We start from the raw sequence: 24,768 nt of genomic DNA, 5'->3' as shown, positions 1-24,768 counted from the left end.
CCCCCGAACCACAACATTAGCGGCAAACAATCCAGGGCCCGACATGGAAATGAGGACATCGTTATTCAACATAGATGAGAGTGTACCAAATCTTTGCACCGCATGTGGTATGGAACAGGAATAAACAACCTAGCCTGTCGCAGACGCCAAACAAGGGGCTGCACGAGCAAACCTCCGAGCGGTTATGATACTGTCCCCATGTGCACGTAAAGGTTCACTCATTAACTATCAGAAAATGCATCAGCTGCACAATTTCTCTTAATGTTCTTTGTTGTTTTGTTTACTCTGCTGACACACCATTGATGCTACTGAAAAGAATAGACGACTTACTGAATGTGATTGATTACATGTGAAAAAAACAAGACACAAATGCCTTCTTGACAGCCCTCTTGGAATCCTATGTCAAAGTTTGTGACGTTACTTCAACTTTCTGAGATGGAAATCCAATCTGAGTGGTTGTTGCCCAACTAGGAAAGTTTGACTTCCAACGACAACTGGAACACATTATGAATGCAACAGCTAGTGCAGTGCTAATTTGCTGCATCTCGCACACATTTAAATACTATAAAATATCCTCTGTACTCAACTAAATACTATGCTGCACATATTTCACAATAAAACAAAATTAATGGAATCAGGGACTAGAAAACACTAGAGCGCTTTTACTTTGAAAGAGAAAAGAAATTGTTGCATATGCAAAAGATGTAGAGGCTGAGATGTTGAAGAAATAACCATTTTCACTGTACGTTGTTGCTGTGAGACGCTACTATTAAACATAAGAGGTTGATTCAGGTCATTCACAAATACACCACCCTCAGTTTGATCCAAATTACTGAGCTACTTTGTAGCTTTTACTTGAGCTATTACTGTTATCTTTATTCAATTCTCTTTTATATTACAAAAAGAAAAGAAAAGACAATACCCATTAATTACCTTGATCATTGGGGTCCATTATGTGAATGTGCCAGATTTAGCCACACAGACTTATTTTCCTCTGGCAGGGTGATGATGGCACATAGCTATCTTACATATTGGATTTTAAATTGAGCTAGTATTCCACCTCTAAAGTAGAACATGTCTAACCTAAATGTGAGATTAAAGGAAATAGAGCCAGTCTGCTTAGTCAACCCAAAGCTTCCTCTGTCTTCCCCCCTCTAGTCCTCCCAGCGCCAATGTAACCACCTCAGGCTATAGAACTGTACTGTACTGTAGTTTTGGAGAATTCTCGAGTCCTACTGATGTGTTCCTTTACCCTAACAATTTAAACTTTCAGGGTAAACACTCCAGGGTTTGATTAAACTGCTGCGCCTCTCTCTCTCTCTCTTAGCTGCCAGCATTCCTCAGGGGAAATACTTGGGTTTTTGTTCCACTGAAGCCCCTCATGGTGCTGTTCACTGAACTTGAGATATCTTGTTTCATCTTTCTCCTCATCTTTTCATTTCACTGCACCACTTCCCTCAGTTTCTCAGTTTTCCCCCCGCAGAACTGTCATCTTTACATTCATTGCCCCCGTCACTGCCTTTACTCCGCTCCTCTGTTCTCCGGAAAAAAGGGACACGCAGTTAAAGTGACTGTGACACTGACTGTGAAGCTTGATGAAGTCAAATGATGAAGTTGCATTTTACAGCAATGCAAGGAGGAGGCATCATCCACATCATACAGAATAAAATAGAAAAAAGGCGCAACACTACGATGTTGAGTCACTCTTATTGTCATTTTAAATTTCCATACTGTTTCATCTCTAGTCACCATGTCCTCTGCTGTTGAAAGAAATACGGTGACTATCCCTTTATATTTGTGGTTCAATTATGAGAAGGACAAATAGTGAAAAGAAAGAAGAAAACTTTTGTTGAAAAGATTTTTAAGTTATTTTGTTTGAACACTTTTATAAAAATAATGAATTCCCTGCCCTCCTACCTGAAGGCCATCCCTTAATGAATGTTTTCAAGTGTCTCACAAGCTCTTTCTGTGAGCTACTTGCGGTGCCCGTGTTCTAATAAATGTTTTAGAATGACCTTTGTCTTAACAGAAGTAAGACTTCTTTTAATTAAAACTCAGGGTGCAATCACACCAGCCTCGTTCAGCGCACTCCAACTGAACCCCGGTGCTTTTACACCCTCAGTTCGGTTCATTTGGTTTCGGTGTGTGCGCAGTCCGAGGCCTCTGATATGAACGAGTGACTAAACTCGTGTTCACGGGTGACTGCTTGCGAGTGAACTCTGCGGCGCTTTGTCATCGCTGTGAACTCTTTAACAGGACCTTTTGCTGGAAGCGTAATACTTACTGCTAGAGCCTCAGTAAAGGAGGACCGGGAGGAGAGCTGCAGATAGAACGGCACGTCAATCCTTCATGTCTTTCTCAGGGTACATAAGAACTTTTCAAGGACTTCCCAGGGCCAGTTCCCTCAAACTCAAGGACCAAATGTGCTGACACCGCTTAAGATGAGAGGGCAACTTGTAAGAGCCGTGTCGCCGATGGCGTCCACTTTCATTGATTTGCAGCACGCTCTGCATCTGGACAAGTGAGCGTCCTTGGGATCAAGTCAGTCTTTGTAATTTTCTTTGGTGAGCCAGAGATGTTGGAATTTGCATTTCCCAGGCATCATGTAATTTGCTCTCTCTTGCATAACGTTACTCGCTCATTTTGTTCTTCTTCGATACCCCTTTATGCCTGTTTTTTTCTCCCCTCATTAGCCGTCCTTTCCCCTTCTTACTCTTCCAAATTCTGTGCTTTCCCCCTGAGGCTAATTTCTTTGCTTAGTCATTGTCCATGTAATTAAGGAGGGCAGGTCATCAGAACAAAGGTAGCCTCACAGTGCAGAGGAATGGACACGAAACCTGGACACATGCACTTACACGGCGTAGTTCCCACATCTTCACACGCTGTTTGTCATTCTGCTCTCATGTACGTAGCTCCATGTGGCACAGACAGATTTAATCAAGACTCATGACTTGGTTGACAAGTGATGAAAGACAGACAGAGCCAACAAATGAACTGGGTCCTGGGTGAGGCTTTGAGGGTCCACAGGGGGAAGGAGTGATTATGGTATTGATTTAGAGTCTGTGCATCTGTGTCAATTTGATCTAAACATCCCGCGTGACATCTAATGGTAAGACTGCAGCATCGTTAGACTAGAAATGCAGCGCCTATATTGACAAAAAAGAAGAACTAACTGGAAAAACAACGTCTTGAATCACTTTTATATACTGCATCAGTCAGCATTTAGTAGTCCAGGTCCGGTGTGTACCAATTTGTGGTCTCTATCTGCTCAGGCCTTTAGGCAAGGTCCTCGGCCCTTTCAATTTCTACCAATAAACTCCTTCTAAATGTTCCACACTGGATGATTCATTTGCAAAGAAAGACACAAAAATGAAGCGCGTAACAAAATAAATTGCTTCACATTCACACACACACACACACTTGTGCACTCACACTGACTCCATTCACCCTCATTGACTATCACTGACCTGACACTTTCATCTGAGCTAAGTGGAAAGAGATGAGAGTGGAAAGGGTGAAATGGTGAACTGGGCTCTTCTGGGCAGGAGGGGGGGAATGGTGAGAGAAGGGAAATTACAAGCAATGGGTGACGATGTTCCCTGCTAGAGGAGGAAGACTGGGGGAGCATAAATCTCGAGAGGTGAGAAGCAATGCCACCCTGATAGTTGGAGATTGACAGGGACAGCGGAGAGTGATGGCGAAAGCACGAGAGGGGAGGATTGATTGCATGGTGTGATGACTCCGCCGTCAGTAATTGTGCAGTGTATTGAACGAGTTCTGTCAGGCCGCACCATTAGCTCCTCTAAGCGGCGAGAGTGGACAAGTGGAGCAGGATTGCTGGAAACTGGACGCAGTGACATTTAGAGAGACAGAGACGGAGGGAGAGAATTAAATGTGTAGTTTGTGCAACTGAATGATTTCACGACCCGAAAGTTTGCAAAGTTGTCTGACAAACCTTTAAATGTCACTTTCTGCACCCAAATGCTAGCTGTTTGTCACTGCGAAGCGTAGAGTGTTGTAAATCATTGTTTAATTCATTTCTTTTAATCGAAAGTTGCGCTCAATCTGTCTTTCAAACATTTAGAAGTATAGTTTAATTCGGAAAAACACCCAACAACAACTACAAGTGTCATTCCTCATAGTGAAAGCAAACACGATTGATTTTTAAACCTGCAGCCATAGCTGTAAAGATACAATCGACATCAAAATAACATTGAACCCTAACCCCTAAATTAACCTCAATCTGGGTTACATGAAAGGGTTAACAGGCCTTTTGTCAGAGAAACTGCCTCGATTAATGTAGAACAAGTGCTTCATTTGGTCTGTCTACTCACTTATCGTTTGATCTTTTAACAAATTGCCTGGTGTTCCGACCTCATTAACTGGTTTATCTACTACGCACCAATCTGTGTCTCTTTTTGTTCAAATTGCTCACACAATCCATCGCGCCATCTCTATTTACAGTACTTCTCACCACCTTTAACCTGCTTCTACATCTTCATTCTCAGCTGTCCTTCCATACTCTTACACCTACAGTAATCCTGCTTTTTGTTATCTTCTTGTCCCAGACTCCTCTGTAGTGATTTACCTATTCTACTGCCAAAGGAGCCATTAGATGGATGGATGGATGGATGGATGGATGGATGGATGGATGGCCATAGGCGGGCTGACGTTTTCTTGCAGGCCATTGTTTTTCACTGCATTTCTATGTGTGTAAATGATGTGACAGCAATACAGATTGGTCATCCAACAGAAAATATTTGGAGTACATCTGACAAAACTGCACTCACTGGTATAAGCCGTTGCCATCCTGCGGCTCCATGTTTCTACAGCAGACCAAAAAGCCGCCAACTTTGTTTTTTGAAGCTTACTACAGTTTAAAGGTGGACTTAAACTGGAAGCCTGTCAACTTAAAACTCTGACCGGGCTCTGAGTTGATAATGTTGCTTGGCATTTTGTAATTTCCATAAGCAAAAAAGGCCAAAAAGTCCAGTCCACTGAATCCCATTTCCCCCTAATGTTGTGAAGATAAATAGGCAGCTGATCACAGATTAGACCCAGTGCAGTTTCCCCCCTTTAAGTGGGGGAATCACAAATTGTATGTGAGACTCTAAGACTCTCCAGAGGGAAGTAAGACAGTCCTGGTAATTGGCTGATGATACTTAAGCTACTAACTCAAAGCTCTGTGGAAAAAGACACACTGGAGCAGCTGCGGCTGATGTTTACAGCTTCAAAGAACTTCAGTCACCTCCTCTTCCATCTCTTCTCCACCACAACCCAGCGTGTATAGATTTTCATGATGTTTGTCCGTGCATGTTACTTTGTGAGTCTGTGTGTGTGTGTACCTATGTGCGCCCACACATGAGGGCGTGTGTGTGTGTGTGAGGTGATTTAGCAGCAGGACTGTAGCGGTCCCTGGGGGGCGGGGGGGGGGCATATAGGGAGACGGAAATCAAAGGGCCTAGCGAGAGAGAAGCCGAGCTGCTCTTAACCCACTAACAATGAATTATGCATGTTGATCGATTGCACACAGGCAAAACACCAAAAAGTTCCCAACCTGCCAGAAAAAGATGGATTCAACCCCACAACATGAAGCAGAGGGGAGGGGAGGAGAATCATGCAGAGTTTGCCTAGAGATATTTTAGACACTTTTTTTAGAGAACGTAAACAACTCAGAATAAATGAGAGAGCCTGCTGGCGATGGCTATTTCAGAACATTTGTTTCATCCATAACCTTACAGTCCTCTGTCTGTCATTTACCCGAAACATCATTTGCAAATGCTTGTAAAAAGAACAAATACGGGTCGTTTAGACCTTGTTCAGACCTGGTAATAACGTCCGAGTATAGGCCTGAATGCTCTTCGTACGTCCTCGGGATTCAGAACATTTCAGCTTCCTACTACTTCCTAAAAATCACAATTCCCACCTCTCCAATTTCTACTCATGAACTACCTCAACATCAAGAGGAAGCAGTTTCACAATACATCAAATAAATCACTATATTTGTGTATTACTACAATGTATGGTGTCCCCAAAAAGTGTTAGGAGAGAAGGTCTCATGAAGACCTGCACTGGAAGAAACTCAAGACTAAGAGATTTATAAAATACAAGTGTGAGTTTCCCTTCAAGCAAGTCCGGGGTTGCATCAGAAGAGGGTGAAAACACTTAAAAAATACATCTAACAATGTTAGAAAAACCTTCACTGGTCTCCATTCTCATGTTTCTTTTACCATAGAACTGGGAAAGTTTCATTTTACACACTTGTTTGCAGACCCAAACTAACCCGCGTTGTTCCAGTGAAACAGTAAATCTCTCAATTTCTGGCTCACAAAGAAATATCATTTGATGGATTTGCATTCATTACAGATAATGGGATGTGGATGTCTGGATACTTAACACTAAGTTTGTCTGCTACCACTGTGAAACATGCGAGGGAAAAGGTAGAATTGGCCTAATGACAAGTGCTCCAGGTACTGGAGTCAGGAGGAGTCTGAAAAAAATGCTGTTTTTCACTGATGTAACAGTGTGTGGGTTTAAAAATAAATAACAGGGGATGACTGCATGATGCCAGAGTGTTTTGGGCTTCAAGAAGTCTCATTTCGTCTCAAGCTGCAGGGAACATCATGACCTTGACATCTGGCTCCCTCCTGCTGCCACTTATCCTGCACACTAGAAACTCAAATCAGCAGTAGAAAGCCCCAGGCTGGTCAGTTCTTCAGTGTGGTACTACTCTACAGTAAGGCCAAGCTAGTTTTTCTTCCTTGTGTCTGCTTGAACTCTGCTGAGCTCCTTAAGTGCATCGCCCCTTGCTTCTGTGTTTAGTCAATTACACTGCTTCCTCTTCCTGTCATGTTCCCCCACCAGCCCAACTGCCTGTGGGTGTCCTGCTTTACCATCAACCCTGGCTCTGGTAGTTTCTCAACTCTACATTTTGAGCAAAACATCTTTACCAAATCCCTACCATGACCATGTAGAGCAGGCAATCACACGCTCGAATGAACTTGGGCTCTTGAGCAACTCATTTGGCCAGTGATGGGCTAGTCAAGTTAAAAAAAAAGTCAAACTTTTTTGGAAAAAAACAACTATTCAGTAGAGGATATGCCATCATGATATCACAATAAAAAAATAGTAGTAATATATGATGGATATTTCAAAAGTCACGTTCATTAAAATATAACTTACACTGAAAACACTGAAAGCTACTTTTCTATCACTACTTTTATGTGTGTGACAAAAACAGACTGTCCCCATCAGTGTCTCTGTCTCTCTGTGACATTGTAAATGTTGGCAGCCCTCGTGCAGAGGTGAGAGAGGAACAGGAGGGAAGGCAAAAAAGATAAAGTTTAATGAGAGGAAAGAGAATAACAGGGCCGGCTCCCCGGGCAGCCGAATATGAAGAGAGCTGTGCAATCAGTCACACACGGTAACACCACACAGAGTTGTTTACATAAATAAATCACAACTTCAACACTAAACTGTACCTGCCAGTTAAATAACCAGTGCTTTCAAATGTCAGCATCGATCAACAACCAAACCCTGTCAGGTATCTTTTTTAACTTTAAATAATAAATCATCATATACGCCATGTTTCCACCAAGTGGAATGGCTCAGTTCATATCTTTTTGTGTTTCCATTAGGAATAGTACTAAAATAACGGGCCCAAACTATACCAATTTTGGAACCATTCGCTTAAAATAGTACGGTATGGTCTGGGTGGAGCTAGACCATAACAGTGGACATCAAAGCTTGATGTCTTGACACTATTTTAATGCTTTATATATATACGTATATATATATATATATATATACATATATATATATATATATATATATATATATATATATATATATATATATATACATATATAAATATATATATACATATATATATATATATATGAATAATACTGTTAATTGTGTTGAATAACTGTTCTTTGTTTGCTCTTGGGAAAGCGATCTCAATCTATAAGCTCAAAATTCCTCCACTTTTTCTGCTGACCCGCACACACGTTACCATGGTTACCAGAGGATTTAGCAAGTTGCACAATTATCTGTGTTTTTACCGTCCCCTTAGTCCACACATAGACCGACTCAATCTAATACAGTATCCGTGTTAATGAAAACCATCGCACCGTCAGTCCCAATTCACAATTCAAATAAAACGGACCGCAGTTCACTTGGAACAGATTTAGACCAACATTTCAATAAGCTGAGCTCAGACTTTGGTGACTTTAACTTCAGTAAAAATGTAAGGTGTGCTCACTTCTCTTTCTTTCATGTTCTTCCTCTTGCTCCCTCTCACTCTCTGACTCTATCTTTCCATCACCAACCTGTCCCTTCCTCACTTTCCCCAGAGTAGCGATGAGTGTGAAAACACACATGCGCACATGGAAAGTGTCAATGGTGACCAAGTCACATAAGAGTGTTTGTTTCCGAGTGTGTTTGTGCCTCTAAACCCCTGTACTTTACCACAGCACGTGTCTATTTAAAGGCTCTCTTTGGTGACCTGCAAAAGGTGTGCGGGTCCTTGATTAAACAGATCCATACGATCACTATCACACCTCAGTAATGGGACTCAAGGGGAATGCGACCGGGCAACAACAAGTAACTGTTTCACATGGGATAACATGAGAGGAAGGAAGTGCCGAAAGTGTGCCGTCATTACTTATGGAAGACAGTTTGTTCCAGCATTAAGCGAAACAACTACGAGAATCATTAAACACACGTGATGAGGGTCAACAGATCTGAAACGTGGTCAACGTGCAGGCAGACAGAAGTGCTGAGTGTGCTGTTCTCAGCCTACTGGGTGATTTGTCCAATTAGGCTGCTGAGATCAATAGTGCAGATGGAAAAATCCTCATGTTAAATTTACAACATTTTCTGCCTCTCATTTAGTGCAGTGAAGTACTCAGTAATATCTGCGATCGTTAGTTTTGGTGGCAGATATAATATCATATGAATGACTATGCAGGGACGTCACCATAGATCTGGCTTTAGTGAACTAATGGTCTTCTCTAATTCATCATTTACATGAGACATGTAGTGTTACAGCATATTTAATCTTTGCCATAATATTCACTCTGAGCTTAATGGGCGCTCACAGGAAGTGGAGGCGTAGATTCACAGCCCGAGGAAACTTTATATGAAAAGAAGCAAACATCTTGCCATACTTTTTTTTTTTTTACAACCTATCGACAATGGACAACGCCATGCTATCTACGATCTATGAGAGATCCAGTACATGAGAGCTAGTTAGTATAATGCAGTGTTCACGGCGTGTTGCACTCAGAGGTGCATTCAGTGAATCTCATGAGTTTTCATTAATTCTGCAGTCCACTAACTAAATGACCAGTTGCTGATGCATTCAAGAAACCTTGCAAATCTCATTACATCAATAAACATACCTACTAATCAAATGCTTGTTTCCGCTGCCACCATGAGGTAATAGATGCACGTAATTACAAGTAATTAAGTAACCATAAGGTCATTGGAGAAGTATGGATATACAGTTCATTTTGAATAGAATAGAATAGAATAGAATAGAATTTGAATAGAAATTGTTTCGACATAGCAGCAATACAAGAAAATATTATAAACATAAAATGTAAAATGTACAACAGTGGGGAAAAAATAGTGCAATAATAGAGGAAAATTGGTGAATGCAAGAACACCAATTCTTTACCTGGAGACTGAAATACAGCGCACTTGTGTTTACGGATGCACGTGAAATGAAGCGAAACACACACACACACAGGCTTTCCTCTTTCAGTGTAAAAGCTACAGCGACATTTCTGAGAGACAGTTTAATCCAGAGAAAACATGCAGTGGGACGTAAAGAAGAAGGACAGATATACAGTAAAGTCTTACAGGAATGTGGAGAAAATAAACAGGGTTGACACCTGACACCTCTGTCACCTCTCCTGCAGCAAGAAGGATTGTCTTATGGGGAAAAAAAAACTACATGAAGAGCACCGTCATTAATCAATGCTCTTCTCACCTTCTTTGGGGAATTCGTGAAAAACAAATGCAGTCTTGAGATCTAGAACAGAAGAGCTAAGAGAGGAGGGACTGCCAATGTGGAGAGGAACACTTGAGAGACAACAGAGTTATGAGAAGAAGGAGTTTCTTTAAGGGCCAGGTCATACCTTCCCTGTACCTGTACACGCTTCCCCAGAGGTCCAATAGGGTACATGTAATGTAAATTTACTTCTGTGGTTGCCCGTGCAGCCTCTATGCCTATTGCCTACTCTATCTATACCTCCAGTTGGAGTCCCCATGGGTTGTATACACAATACTTTCCAGTCCAGTTGGTGGCATGCTCTTGTTTTTGGTCAAAAGAGACAGCAAGCAGGATGGTAACCATGGAAACTTGCACGATTACATTAGGAAGTCCACCGATGCCAACACATAAAACACTATACTCAAAGAATACATGGATGTACAAAAGTCAAGACATCAGGTACGCATGTGTGGAACGCTTGATGTTCAAACTGAGCATCAGAATGACAAAGAAAGGTGATTTACGTGAATGTGGTACGAGTTAGTCTTGCTCTTTGCAGAAGAAACAACTCTGAAAGTGCAAAACCTTGACACTCCTGCCATTTAATTAGTGAATTTATATCACAACAGTACATGCTCAGGAAGGACCAGGCTGCATGTGTAAAATATACTGAAAATGACTTATGATGACAGTATCATCAGTATAAACAGTTGACAGTAAATAGAGGATCCACCACTTTCCATAATGATTAAATGATAGAAAATGATAGAAAAACAAAAAAACTGGGCCCAAGATTACAGGTAAAATATGAAGCACTGTAGAGGGGAAAACAGAGGATATTTTCAAAACACAACCAAAGATAAAGACACAAAAACCAGCTGCATAGATCACCTCCCAGCAGGGCTGATTGCCCTCAGCTGTGGGCAACACAGGTGCAGCCAATAGTTCCTGATTAACAATGAAACCTAAGGCCATTTTCAGATTACCAGCCACACTGCTCGATTTAATTCGATTTTAAATCTGATGCACAACCAATCAGACTCAGAGGTTCACATTCATTACTACAAGTGTCTCTGAGTGCCCTCTCAAACCACATACATGCACACTAACCCTGTGATCATCAACAACAACAACAAAAAACATCATATTTGTATGAGACCACTCTGTATTATAGCAGGAGGCTGGTAAGATAGGATGCACCTTTATTGATCCCCCCCATAGAGGAAGTTCCGCAACAGAAGCAATTTAGTGAATGAGATTCAACTCCCTCCTTAATTGTCTGATTTTGCTGAGTGTAGCCTTAGATTCTAGATCTCCTGGATGTCCGTGACAGTGTCCATCCAATAACTACTTCAGAATTGGCCCTTTGGATTTATCCAATCTTTGACCTGCTGTTTTTATATGGCTTGCAATGATTATAAACGACCTTATTAGCAATTCATTAGCATATTTTTCATAATATTATAAATTACTGGCACACCCTGGCCATTACGTTTAATGAGAGCACATGGCATGTGGCTTACGGGGTACTCGTGTAGTTCTTGAGAACATTAAGAGCAGCGTGGGAGCGTGCGACTGTGTGTCAGTATGAGCACTGACACTGGGAGAGTTCCGAGCTCTGTTTGTTACCTCATGCCTTTGGTGGAGCGGTTGTGGAAGTTTTGCAGTAGCTGCGGGAGGCCCAGCATGGCCTCGAACATCACCGCGAGAGAGCCCAGCGTCTCCACAAACACGGGCGAGTCGAGCAGCAGCAGCGTGACCACGGCACACAGCACAGTGAAGCCGAAACAGAAGAGCAGGTAGTCCTCAAACGCAGTCCACTTCCAGAAGTAGTGAATATTCAGATCTAGAGGGGGTGAAAAGGGAAACACAGGAAATAATAACCTCACAGTTTTCATCCTTCTTTACAGCCTATGCTTATGTAGAGTTTATGGATCATATCCATTGTATAAGATATCCGATCTGGTGATTTAGACATTCAAAATGATACAGATTATCATACTGACTCATCCCAAGAAAAAGTGGGAGAATTTAAAGGAAAGAAAGTGGACACAGGAGTCTATAGAGTGGAAAGTAAGAAGCAAAGCAAGCGTGAGGAATAGGCCTGCATTTGTGTTGCTGAGATGAGTTACCGTGCACATGTTGAAAGAGAAGAGCATTAGTGACAGACACAGAGACTGAAAGCAATGAGGGCGGTATAGCAGGGGAAAAAAGATGGTAAGAGCAAAGAGCCTGGATGAGAGTTTCATTGAAGGATGCATGGAGATTCTGCAAAGACAGCACTCCTTGATCAATACTGTGTGCATGCTTAAGTGAACGGAACAAAGATAAATGAGCTACTCGTGACGGCTTTTACATTTCTATTACTTTGGAGGAACTTGCCCTTTGGCGAGGCCCTGCGGCTTCACATTTAAAAAGTTTATTACCTTTGATTTTTTTCATAATGCTATTAGTCACATGCAAAAACTTTCAGTGAGAAATTCCGCCACTGAGTAAAGCTGTAGTTCCTTCTCTAAAACAACAACTTAGCTTAAATGAAGGAAGTGGCCAGTGCGTGTGAATAAATACTGGTGTTTCTGTACTGGTGTTGTAAGCTATGATGCCAATTGATTACACTTAATGTAACTTGCAATTTGGAAGTGAAACAATTTCACAAAGTTAAGTCAAATCAAATCTAATTTCCATTTCAGCTCGATAGTTCAGTTAAATCTGTATAAATGTGTAATACAGTGTATAAAACAATAAAACAGAACCAATTCAACATAAATCTTGGGAACTCAGTGGGAAACTTTGATGCTAACTAAACACAGCTTAAGAGGACGTCGTTCTGTAACGAAGAAGGCCTGACACTAGTCATAGAGACTATAAATTCTTCAGGAAAATGTTTACAGACATTATAAATCAAGTGAGAAGTAGCGTAATTCATACAGTCCATGGACTAAACCCATCTTTAAATTATTTAATTCAGCCTTCATTTCAATCCCACGTACACTGTCAAGTTTAATGATTGTAAATTGTGACCCAGTATGGTCTGGGTTTGGTTCAGGAGCTGCCAAAGGAAGCTTTATGGGAAGAGGCATTCGTCTTACTCCATCAACAGTCACATCACCAACAGCCATCTTCTCAACAGACCATAATGTGAGATGATCAACGATCTCTCATTGCTTATGTATGACCATGGAGCTCGGGAAACGGCTGACATCAGCTAAAGCAGATTGATGGCTAAATAAGAGCAGATGAGTTAGCGTTGGAATTCAAGTGCAACGCTGCAGACTGCTAAGAACCTGGCTTTTACTTGCACCCCATTGCCTTTCTTTCCTTGACTGCACAGGCTGCTCCTGCATGAGCAAAATGCACGTACATTTGTCTATATTTGCATGTGAGTGCATGACTTTGAATCTCTATGCAGATGAAAGACAAAGGACAGAACAGAGAGACAGAGAAGAACCCTCTTTAGAGAAGCAGCAAATTATCTGTATTATTGATTATCAACTGTATATGTGTTATTCTTTCTTATTAATCAGCATAAAAAATTACACAATATACCCCTGATTTCTTTGGTGGACAAATTGTCTGGTGGATATTTTTTGGTGCAATAGGCAGTAGGGGTGGGAATTACAGGGTACCTCATAATATGATACATGGTCCATGACACCAATAATATTACGATACAACTATTCCGTAATAATCAGGACAATCATATAATGTATAGTATTGTGCAAGGAAGGGTGACGATATATCACCAAATAGAGATTTTTACCCACCTCTAATGGGCAGTATACAGAGGCATGTTTATGTAGAGCTATTCCTGAAAAATGTAGCCCTGTGTACTTTTTCAGTGATGTGTGTCACCATCCTCTGTATTTTCTGTGTCTCTCTCTGAACAAGGCTTCAAGCATTAATTAATCTCAGGTAATGTGCATAAACAGTTCTGTAAAGAATGCACACACACACACAAACACAAGGCTGGGACGTGTCCCATTCCACTCCAGTGGGCTGCATCTGCTGTGACGTCCCGGGACCGTCAGAGTGAGACATTGCGCGGCGAGTGCAGTGTGGCATATTCATGGCAAACCGTGAACGTGATTAATGGCTTTATTACCCAGAGCCACAACAGACTCATCACCCATGGCTGTCAACAGACATGTGAGGTGGGAGGGAGCAGAGATACAACACTGTTCTCAGCTATGGTAGCGATGATGACTTATGTGTGTCCTCACTCACCATGACACTGACAGAAGCCAACAATGTGGAGAGTGGAAAGCCTGGCACAAGTGGGTTCATATTTACAAGTCCCTCTTCCGTCCCGATGCCCTGTTGCCTCAACAAAACAGCAAACCCGATGCACTGCAGTCGTGCTGGCGGCTGGCAGAGGGAGACTGCAGAGAGGCTCCCCATTAACGTCCTTCCACTTGCTTCTGAATGAGTCCAAGGTAATGCAACATGCTGACAGTGGCAACAATGAGACGAGTGGCATTTCAAATCTACTGCCAACTTTTCAGCGTATGAAACCGCCGGAGCTAAGCTAGTCACAGATCCATTTCTTGATTGTGTAGTATGTACAGTACACATACACTCCAAAACACACTTATCTTCTTACCGAGAAATCCAATCTGTTTTCATACATACAGCCACACACCCTCTATCCTCCTCTACCCCATTTCATCTCTCGGTTATACAGCTTTGTATGTTTACCTGCATAATCAAATTGCCTGGAAGAGTATAATGAAGAGAGAGAGAGAGAGCTATGCATCATTCATAGAACTATCTCTTTTATTTGTCCTCCTCTCATGGCACATGCATAATCCTCAGCTTCCTTTCCCTGACCAGCTCCTGTCTGTTTCCACCCACCATGCCGAGAGAGAGAGGGAGAGAGAGAGAAAAACAATGTCTTCAATTTCACATAGTCCTATACACTCACTCACTCCCATCTTGCAGTAACCCCAGGTTAGAGCAGGTGGCCTGGCCTTTTCTGAACAGTATCCTTCGATCTGGTGAGCGTTGAAGCCGTGGGGCCACATTTCAAAGACCTGCAGAGCCAGGAGGAGGTGAGGGGCGTCTTTCTTCACACAAAGTCTTTGTTTACATAAAAACCCTTTCAAGATCAAACAATTCAATTACTAAAACAGGAAAGGAAGCAGCTCTGAGGATGAAGTTACGGCTAGGATAAGCCTGTCAGTCTGTGCATTAACATTTGTATGTTTACCTGCGTAATCAAATTCCCTCGAAGAGTATCTTGAAGAGAAATAGTCTGATCTGTAGGGTTCCCACACCTTGGTTGAAATCAAATTCAAGGACTTTCCATGACCAATTTTCTCAAACTCAAGGACCGAGTGTGCTGACACAGCTTAAGATGGGAGGGCAACATGTAAGAGCTGCTTCACTCATGGTGTCCACTTTTATTGATTTGCAGCAAGCTCTGCATCTGGACAAGTGATTGTCCTTGGGATCTTGATCAAAGTCAGGCTCTGTAATTTTCTTTGGTGAGACATAATTTGCTCTCTCTATTTTGTCTGTAAACCACTGTGAAAACCTATTTTGACATTTTTGGAAACGTATCAAGGAGTGACACTGCAGAAGACTTTGAGGATACATTCAAAGCTGAAACCTCTAATGAGATCCAAGGTCTGATTCTGCGAGTACTGCGACTACTGCATCTGCCGTCATTTTGGTTTTCGTAGCCTTATAATAATCCTTTTACACAAGTCTTGCTTTATGTTTCTTAACAGCCAGAGCGTGCTCTTCACATAGGTTTACTGCCCAGACAAAGAACGACAATACCCTTTTCTGGTGTACAAAGGCCACTGAAGTTGCCTGACAAATTTGTGAAAGAGAGGGGTATGATGTCCCTAATTCTTACAGACTGGACCTTAAAAGCAGTCACAAACTAAGTTAGAGGAGTGATGAAGAGACGGAGGGAGCGAGGGCCAGTCCAGCACAGAAGGAGAGCAGCCAAGAGGAGTCAGTCAAGTAGATATATTCTGACTAAACCAGTGTTTCCCATCATGCTGAGTGAGCGAGCACAGTTTAGAGGTGAGAGTAAGAATCTGAGGCAGAGATGAGGATAAACACTGACAGTTTGAGAGCCTCAACATATGCTGACTCAGCACAAAAAAAGACCGCACTGTGAACTTTTACATAATGGATTTTTTTTTTTTAGATTACTGTAACGGGAAAAAAACAAAACAAGAACTATTTTTTATTTTAGTTGGTCCACAAATGGCTGACAACTGATATGATTTGAAGCTTAAAAACTGCCTCTAGTCCATTAATGCAGCTCCACGGAGCAGTGGCAGCAAAGACACACCAGAGAAGAGGTTGTCATTACTTCCTGACAAGCTTTAACAAGCACAAGACGCGTGTGCTACAGTCATTTAGACAGACAGAAAGTCACTGAACCATCCTGAAACCGTCCTTACTGTCCAAACAGAGAGAGCAGATTATTTCTGCAGCAGACACATAACTTGGTTCACCAGGCTAACAGGTCTGAGTGTAGACAGAATGTAAATGGTCTACTGCTCCCTGCTCCCCTGTCAGCTTTATGAATAATAAAAAAGCTTATAAAACATGGCTAAGACTATTTTTCTTTTAAGGACAATTTCCTTTTTTTTTTTTACAAAATCCTTCAAGGTCAATGAACACATACTGTATATCACACTGACTTCTCTAATTAGAAGACAGGAACTGTTTTTCTTATCTGATGGCATGTTCAAGTCCCCCCAAAAAATCTAACTCAAACACTATGAGGAAAAAAGGTAAGTTTGGGGATGACTAGCGCTCATAGCTTTCAAGCTGCTCTCTTAGGTAAGATGCCTTCAATGATTCATGTTTCCGACAGTTCCAAGCAGACGAGGACACGGGGGTTAACTGAGAGAGCAACTTTAGAGAGATAATATTGCCTGGGTTTTGTTTGGTATCATGTCGGCAAAATATGTTCATGAATTTTTTATTTGGATACAGCCTTGCCAAACTTTGCAGAGACAACAAAATCAAAGTCTGTGACACAGAAAACCTACACATCAAACAGCCAGTGCAAATAAAGCGAGTTGATAAAAGGGAAATTAGAAAAGAAACATCTATCACTCCTCCAGATCCATCTGCTGCGTTTCACTATCACTGCAAAACAGTTTTGATGCTCGTCTGAGGAGGAGCATTTTCAGACAAAACCCAGCATCTGCACTGTGAGGAGAGCAGATGGCTCAGATACAGGCATGTGTTACTTGAGGTAACAAGTACTGCTATTTTGGTCCAAATTCACATCTGCCTGGCTGTAAACTTTCGTAGCTTATTCTTCACAGACTGTGCTTAGTCAGCAAATATTGGATGCCCTGAAACGATCAAGTTCTTCTGTTTCATTGTCTTTTTTAATAGCAATTTACCAGAATCCGCTGATCCCACGACAGTGCTGTGAAATGTGATGAGCCACGATCTTAACCGGCTGCAAATGTAAACTGCTAGTATTCCAGACATTGAATAAAAACGCAGAGTGAAAGCAGATTTCTCGTCGGATAACGCAGTTTCCCTCGTGACTCCTCCTCTAATCTAATTTACATTCACTTATTTCCAAACAAAGACGTGGGATAGGAGCCGTGCCATGACCAGTTTTATAAACTGTACATGTATTTGCATGTTTAATCCGATTGCTGAAAAAAAATGACATAATAACACAATTTACCAGTGCACTAGTATTTCTAGCTGGTTTTTTTGAGGAGAGTGCATAGTGAGTTTTAAAACATCTAGTCGTGGTTTATAGAACGGTTTCACCATTGTATAAAGTGGGCACTTGTGTTGTTTAAGGCAGCGTTGACTTAGCTTCAAAGAAAATGTTCCAAATCAACGTGTTAAATGAATACCGCACTGATTTGCATTTAGCATTGTATTATGGGAATAGGGGTAGTATTTTTGAAAAATTGTGCTTCTTTATCTTCATTACGTGCCCACCAGTGACGCTTGGTCCTGTTCGCGTAACTGTTAGCAAAGATGGCGGACGTGGTTTACATTCGGGGAATGAGACTTTATGCAATTTGCATGCAATTTGTTCTCTATGTTGTGCATAAATAGAGAAATCCTGCATTTTTAATCTCTTTTCACGATTATCACAGAATCGTTGTATCGTGATATTATTGGTATCATGGACCATGTATTGTGTATCGTGAGGTACTCTGTGATTCCCACCCCTATAACCACAATAAACACACATATAAATGTCGCTTTTCTGATAAACTGTACAATGCTGTGTGCATTATCCTTTCAGCTTGTTTAATAAAGTTTTAGTTGCTTCACTGCACAATTTGTCAAATGTATCCTCTATTTTAAGCCTTCGTATGCAATAAATTATCAAACAAAAAAAAGTAGTTGTAACAGAGGGCCATGTTGTTTCTCTACTCCCTAACGACTCTGCGCTGGTCGACATAAGCTGTTTTGTCGCAGCTGCCAAAAGAAAAAGCCTGCCAGCACCTCCTAATTCACAGCCCATCTACTCAATGGGACAACACTCACATTCATTTGCATAATATTTTGTGTATTACAAAAGCCATTCATGCAGACACTTCATACATTCAGAAGTCAGTCTGTGGCTTAGTTGCTGTCTTGAATGCCTAATGGGAATTTATTGTGTGCCTTTTATTAGAGGGCCATTTTGGCAGCTACAAAAAATGTGCTATTAGCTGCAAGATTTAAAGTTTAAATGAATGATGGTTTAGAGCGGGTTAGCTTTGCACAATTACTGGATATTTATGAAGCTGGGAGCTGTTTTATTTTTGCAAAGGAACATAACAGAAACAAATTCTAATTAAAATAAAAAAATGAAATATTAATTTTATTGATACGGAAAAGAGATTTTGTGTTCATTTGGAAAACTGCTTTCTATTTTATGTAAAAATAGAAATAGGAGTTATTGGATAGACTCATTCATCCACTAACCTTGATTAAAAAATACATCTTGAGGGGTAAAAAGTAAAATAATAGAGCGGGAAGAGAGAGAGGCAATGTAAAATGTGCTTTAATTGTGTTCTGCAGCAAATAATCTTTTATCAGAAAAATGTTTTTCTCTGCAGTAGCACATCTTGAAATATGCAGCGTTGACCTTGCTGGTGAACTATGCCGGTGTTTTTTCCACCACTGATTGCTTGCTCACTAACACGCATCTTCTAGCCGCTTGATCTAGAGAGGAGGAGGGGTTAACCAATGAGCTCTGTTGGCATTAACAACCCACACCAACTACTCTTCCACCACACAACCTCGGTTATGTCCCAATGGATTCCACATTCCAGAGTCTGTTTAATGTAGATGATAATAATTTGTGCTGGAATACACTGTAAACTCATGCCGTATCGGCACAACCAGACAAATGTAACTAATCTAATCTATTTCATTTTCGAGTTCTTTGTAAACATGGCATAATTTCAGGACATTTTTGTCATCCACACCAAAACGACTCGAAACGCTGTAGTACATATGCCAGGCCTGTACGTGGTGCTATAGCGCTGCTGCATAACAAAACATAGAAGAGGCAGAGACAGAACGAACAAAGCCAGGAGAACAGAAGGAGATAAAGAAAATAAAGCGAACAGATCAAAAAATCTCCAAGCAACGAAGGTGGCGACAGTGAATGCCAGTGTAAGACAAAGGTGGGACTTTGACGTCATTGTTTTGTATTGGTTTGTCTACATGAAAACTCAAGGGGCGCCATTTTAGGGCTTCCCAAATGCCGTTTCCATGCGGACAAAAAGTGAATATAAAATAAAAACCTATGCAAATTCACCTACACTCGTTTTTGTATGGTACATGGCCCTCATTTTCCTGAACTGGGCTCAACCTTTCATCAACATGAAGGATGATTAAGAGGAAAAAAGTCGCCTAAAACCTTTTTTGTGAACAGGTATGGTGAAGACAGCTTCAGAAAGACGGACACCCCCCCCATCCCCCCAACTGAGCTTATTTGTGTGCATCCTGACAGAACACATCAGACAGCCCAGTCGGTACACGACTCCAACACCTAACAGCATTTGTTTCAGCTTGAGCTCCACAAACAATTCTGACTCACTGTCAAACATCCAATCCACACTTTTGACACTCACTGCTGCTCTGAGGCGCAGCTCTGTCCACTTCACTCACATAAGTCACTGGTCAACACAGAAATAACAGCAAAAGAAACAAAGGCCGACTAATTGTTCAGACAACAAAAGAGATTCATTCAATCTCATTGCAAACAGGGAATCATGATGTCGAACAGGTGTGCACTCACTCAGGGTGGAAGGGAGGGTCACACCGTGGTGACTGGTAGCCAGACCATCACAGGGCCAACACATAGAGACAAAACTATTTATTGTCAGACTCACAACTATGGACAATTTAATTAACCTCATGCAAACTCCACACATAAGATGCAATTAGCAAAAGGCAAAGGCTGCAATTTCTTGTTGTATATAAAAATGTCATACAAACATGTTGGATTAAGTTTTTAACCTTGGTGTCATATGGTAATGCTCCATCAAATTTCAGGTTTGATTTTTGAGAATGATATCACAAATCACACCACAAATGAGTAAAATTACAGTTCAATATAATCCCAAAATTGTTCAGCCCTAGATTTTATCGCACCAGTTCCACTCATGCTCAATTAAATATTTGAACTCAACTTTAATATATATATGCCTGCAAAATTTATGTTCACTTTTTTATCTCCCGTATTCTAATTAAAGGTCCATCGAGAATTAATGATCATGACGAAACTGCATAATGACACAAACTGAGGACTCCTCCTCCTCCTCCTACCTCTTCCTTTCCCAATAACATCAACAATCTATGGTGACCTTCACATACCAGAAAGGATGTAAACACTCTTTCACAGCTCTCTCCACTAACTCTCCAACACTGTTGTCGGTTTATGCTTCAGGTTTGTGTGGCTCAATCTATGTTGCCAACATTGTGGCCTCTGTACAGAAAGGTCCTTGCCTTAAGTACAAACCAAAGTCTTCAAAGACTATGAAAACCAATTGATTTAATGCTACAACACACACTTCAAGGCTGTCCTAGGTCCCTTAGACTAATTTGCCCAAACCAAAAGTACTTAATTAAAACCACATTATGCAATGGAGTGTGGTGTCCCAGGGGAGCCAAAATGTTCTTACCACAAAAACAGTTTCACACTTCGTATTATTAACATTTACCACAACACTGCTTCACTTTAGAGCTGTGCACATTGCCTTACTCAATCCCCCCCCCACTTAAATCTGTCCATCATTGTCAGACAGGCCATCATTAGTGGAAGCATTCATGATCCTCAGCAGAACTTGACATAACACCGTTAAAACGAGTCCTCTTTGTGAAACTAACTGTCATTCAGAGTGTGAACATGAGAGAAGAGTGTGCTGTGTGTGTGTGTTACTGTGCACCAGGTCTTGGGACCATTGTCACTTTCCATTTACCAGAAGCATAAAGGACAAACGAAGGCCACTCCTTTCTCAACGTTCTTTTCTAGCCGTGATGATTAGTGTAAAACTGCTTTACACTACAGTTTTTATCCACTCACACATTCTTGCAGCTATATCATTTTCTACCACACATCTTTCACACCCCTGCACACGCTGCCTGTACAGGGACAATCAGGGACAATGTGGGGGTAAGTGTCTCGCCCCTAGCAGAGCCCACGGGCCTCCAGTTGAAAGACGACTCCTTTCACCACTGAACCACCGTGAACCCCGAAGCTTTTAACACGGACTCCTCTCTTGCTTTTTATTTCAACACCAACACCTCATTCTGCATCTATGCAACGAGCGGAGAAAATGTGAGACTTCAGTTGTTATGACAGCAGCTGTGTGAGCCTGTGCTCCTTCACTTGCAAGCTAAATCTGTTAATATCTCAAATCTCTTGAAGTTCACAGGAACTACACTGTGTCTGCAGGTGGTTTGTATAGAGATATAAAAAAAACGAGTATCAGATTATGTCGGACTGCCTCTAAAATCTCCGATACAAGCACTCCGATACAAGCAGTCCATTCCACTCCAGCACTTATATCTAGCAGCGCCTGTTATGATCACGATTTGCGTGTTGGATGCATGTAGAGCCCACACGATCACAACAGCGAGTGTGTGCTACTGATATTTTAGAGGTTAAATATTTTTCTTTAACCTCTGAAGTCAGAGGCTATGAAGCCGCACAGCGAGCGCGAGCTAGCCGAAAGCACCATGCTAGCTCATCCTGAGGCGAGCCGCTAAAACAACATTATTTAATAAACCAGCGCCTGTCGACTTCCAACAGCCTCCGTTTGTTAATTATACCCCAAAACCAGCCATGCCAAGAGCTTTTTATGTTTTAAATGTGTCCTGAAGCTCCACACACAGAGCTAAGTACGTCTGCAGGGCCGGTCCCCGGGCTCCGGGTTTACCTGCATGACGAGTCACTCACCCTGTGTGGGTTGGGCTAATCCAAAAAAGTGAAAACAAGGGGGGGTGTTCTCTGAAGACATGCTGTTAACTGTGAAGTACGGGTGCTCTGAAAACACCCCCATTAGCGCTTGGACCTTTCCTCCTAATGAAATCCATAGACTGTATGAAATTAACATGACAAAAAATGGAATATTCTTATGTTGAAGGTTAATATGTATGTAACCCATTGGTTAATAATAAATGGTTGAGTTTTTCTCATACCCACTGTTGCTGACTATTGTTCTCTGTTTAAGTAATATCACTTGATCAATCCTATTCTGACATTCCACACTACAAAATAAGTAATTAAAGTATGTATGATTCGTGCTGATATTGCATCGAATCGATGTTGGTATCGGCCAATACTCAAGGCTGCAATATCAGTATCGTAAAAATCGGAAGTGAAAAAGTTGTATTGAGACATCCCTAGTTTCAAACCACTTTAAACTCCGGAGATTCAAATGAGGTAAAATTATTCTTGCCCTCAATTTTATATTGTCCTACGCAGACTTGTACTTTCAAACAGCAGAGGCAATCATCTCTGTCTGACTGCAGTGAACTGGGGTTTACGGATATGTGTTTGATAGCAAAACATCCAAGCATATAGATGACGGTGAGAAAAACATCAGTTTAGCGCGGTATATTTTCCCATATTGATCGATAACGATACCAATTACGTCTACAAGACCAGCTGCTACTGATTCAATAAAATGTGAGAAACTATGACCTGAGAGAAGTTTTCGCTGATTGCTTGAAGTAAACCAAAAGTTTATGTTTCACCAACTGATATAAAAAGAAACAACATTCCTTTAGCCTGACAGTCCCTAAGTATACAGTATTATACCTCTTGTTCTGGCTCTGCCCCAACTTGGTAAATGGGAAAGATTAAAGTGCTGGTTTTCAGCTCTAATGGTGTTTCACCCAGATTTAACCATAATAACACAGGCCGATAATGAAATCCTTAAAGATGTAAGGATGAAATAGATATAAGAAGTTCTGTCCTGAATATATTATAGACATAAAAGAAGTTTGCAGAGTTTCCAGAGAGACGGAACCACAAAAAACAAATGGAAGCAGGACCTGGGCTGTGCTTTTGAAGATGATAACTATGAATCTCGCTGACATGAGCCCTTGCTGTTCAACATTATCCACAAAAGCTAATTTACACCACAGAGACTCCGAGGAAATTAATCCTGATTTTTTTTTTTGCCCACAAGTAATGATAGATAAATTCACACATTCTGGAACTGTAATTTCTAAAAAGTATAATATGAAGGAGAAATGAAACCCGGGAACAGTGTTCTGATTCTGATACTGTAAGGGATTGAGATTCCTGGCTCACCTAAAATCAGAAATACTTCATACGAATGTAACCCACAAGAAAACCACACGTCTTGTTGACACCGGTGTTGTGGTTTGATTAAACATATATATGTGCATAACTGTTTGTTCTGTTTAGCTCTGATTAAATTCGTTGAATCTACAAGCCTGTGCGAGAAGGTAACATCATCATCACATCGGATGATACCAAAGGGGGGCTGTGAAACGCTGACGTGCTGGTGTTGCAGTTACATTTGGTGTCGAAAATATCAGAACTGGCAGGGGGGGCGAAGCCAAGAGGCTGAGCAGCAGTGACCTTGGTGCTGAGGAAGGAGAGTGGGACTGAGGAGGCTCTACACCTTTTCCCTCATTCATGCTGAGAGACAGAGAGACAGAGAGAGAAGGAGGTGATCAAATAAACTACACTAGATAGACACAGATGATGGCGATGTGGGAGTTAACACAGCATAATATAAACAAAGACGAGTGGACAGCATTATTCTTTGTCTCTCTGTTTCCTACACACACACACACACACACACATATACACAGAGTCAAAGTAAAGCCTGGCTGCGTGTGAAGGTGATCTGGTCTGATAATGATCGGCTGTGAACCAGATGGATGAGTCGGGAGGTCCAGATAAGAACACAGCAACACAGGAGGGAGGATCCAAACTATTTATGAGGGTCCGCCGGGGCAGACGCACTATCAATGGGAGGGTTTTTACTTCCTATAGAAATAAGCAGGTGTAAATCAAAGATAATGTGACGGGAAAACAAAGTCAGACGGGGGCGTCGAGTTCGTTATTAGCCGCCGAATGACAATGTGTGCGTCTCAAGCGTTCCCAATCACAACTGTGACCTTGATACCAGAGGTGGTCGTCTGTGTTGTCTTCAACACCAGATCAGATAAGATGTTTTCAATTTAGACTTAAAGGATGAAACCTGAAATATCTGAGCTGTAACTTTGATCTACTGCACCGCACACGCCTATATTCCAATCTATTAGAAGCATCATTT

General features: G+C 41.4%; 1 protein-coding gene across 2 annotated transcripts in view; it reads right to left on the bottom strand.

Annotated features, from left to right (window-relative positions):
* si:dkey-246g23.2 (solute carrier family 66 member 2) overlaps window positions 1-24,768 on the bottom strand; it is a 47,753-nt gene that overhangs the window by 5,711 nt on the left and 17,274 nt on the right. For both annotated transcript variants that reach the window (XM_044037080.1, XM_044037079.1), the window contains exon 4: window positions 11,630-11,846. In XM_044037080.1, the coding sequence (XP_043893015.1) occupies window positions 11,630-11,846 (217 nt within the window). The remainder of the gene's footprint in view (window positions 1-11,629; window positions 11,847-24,768) is intronic.

This window comes from Solea senegalensis, linkage group LG10 (assembly GCF_019176455.1).
Source record: "Solea senegalensis isolate Sse05_10M linkage group LG10, IFAPA_SoseM_1, whole genome shotgun sequence".
In the NCBI taxonomy this organism is placed as follows: domain Eukaryota; kingdom Metazoa; phylum Chordata; class Actinopteri; order Pleuronectiformes; family Soleidae; genus Solea; species Solea senegalensis.
This window is presented reverse-complemented; position numbering and strand designations above follow the sequence as displayed.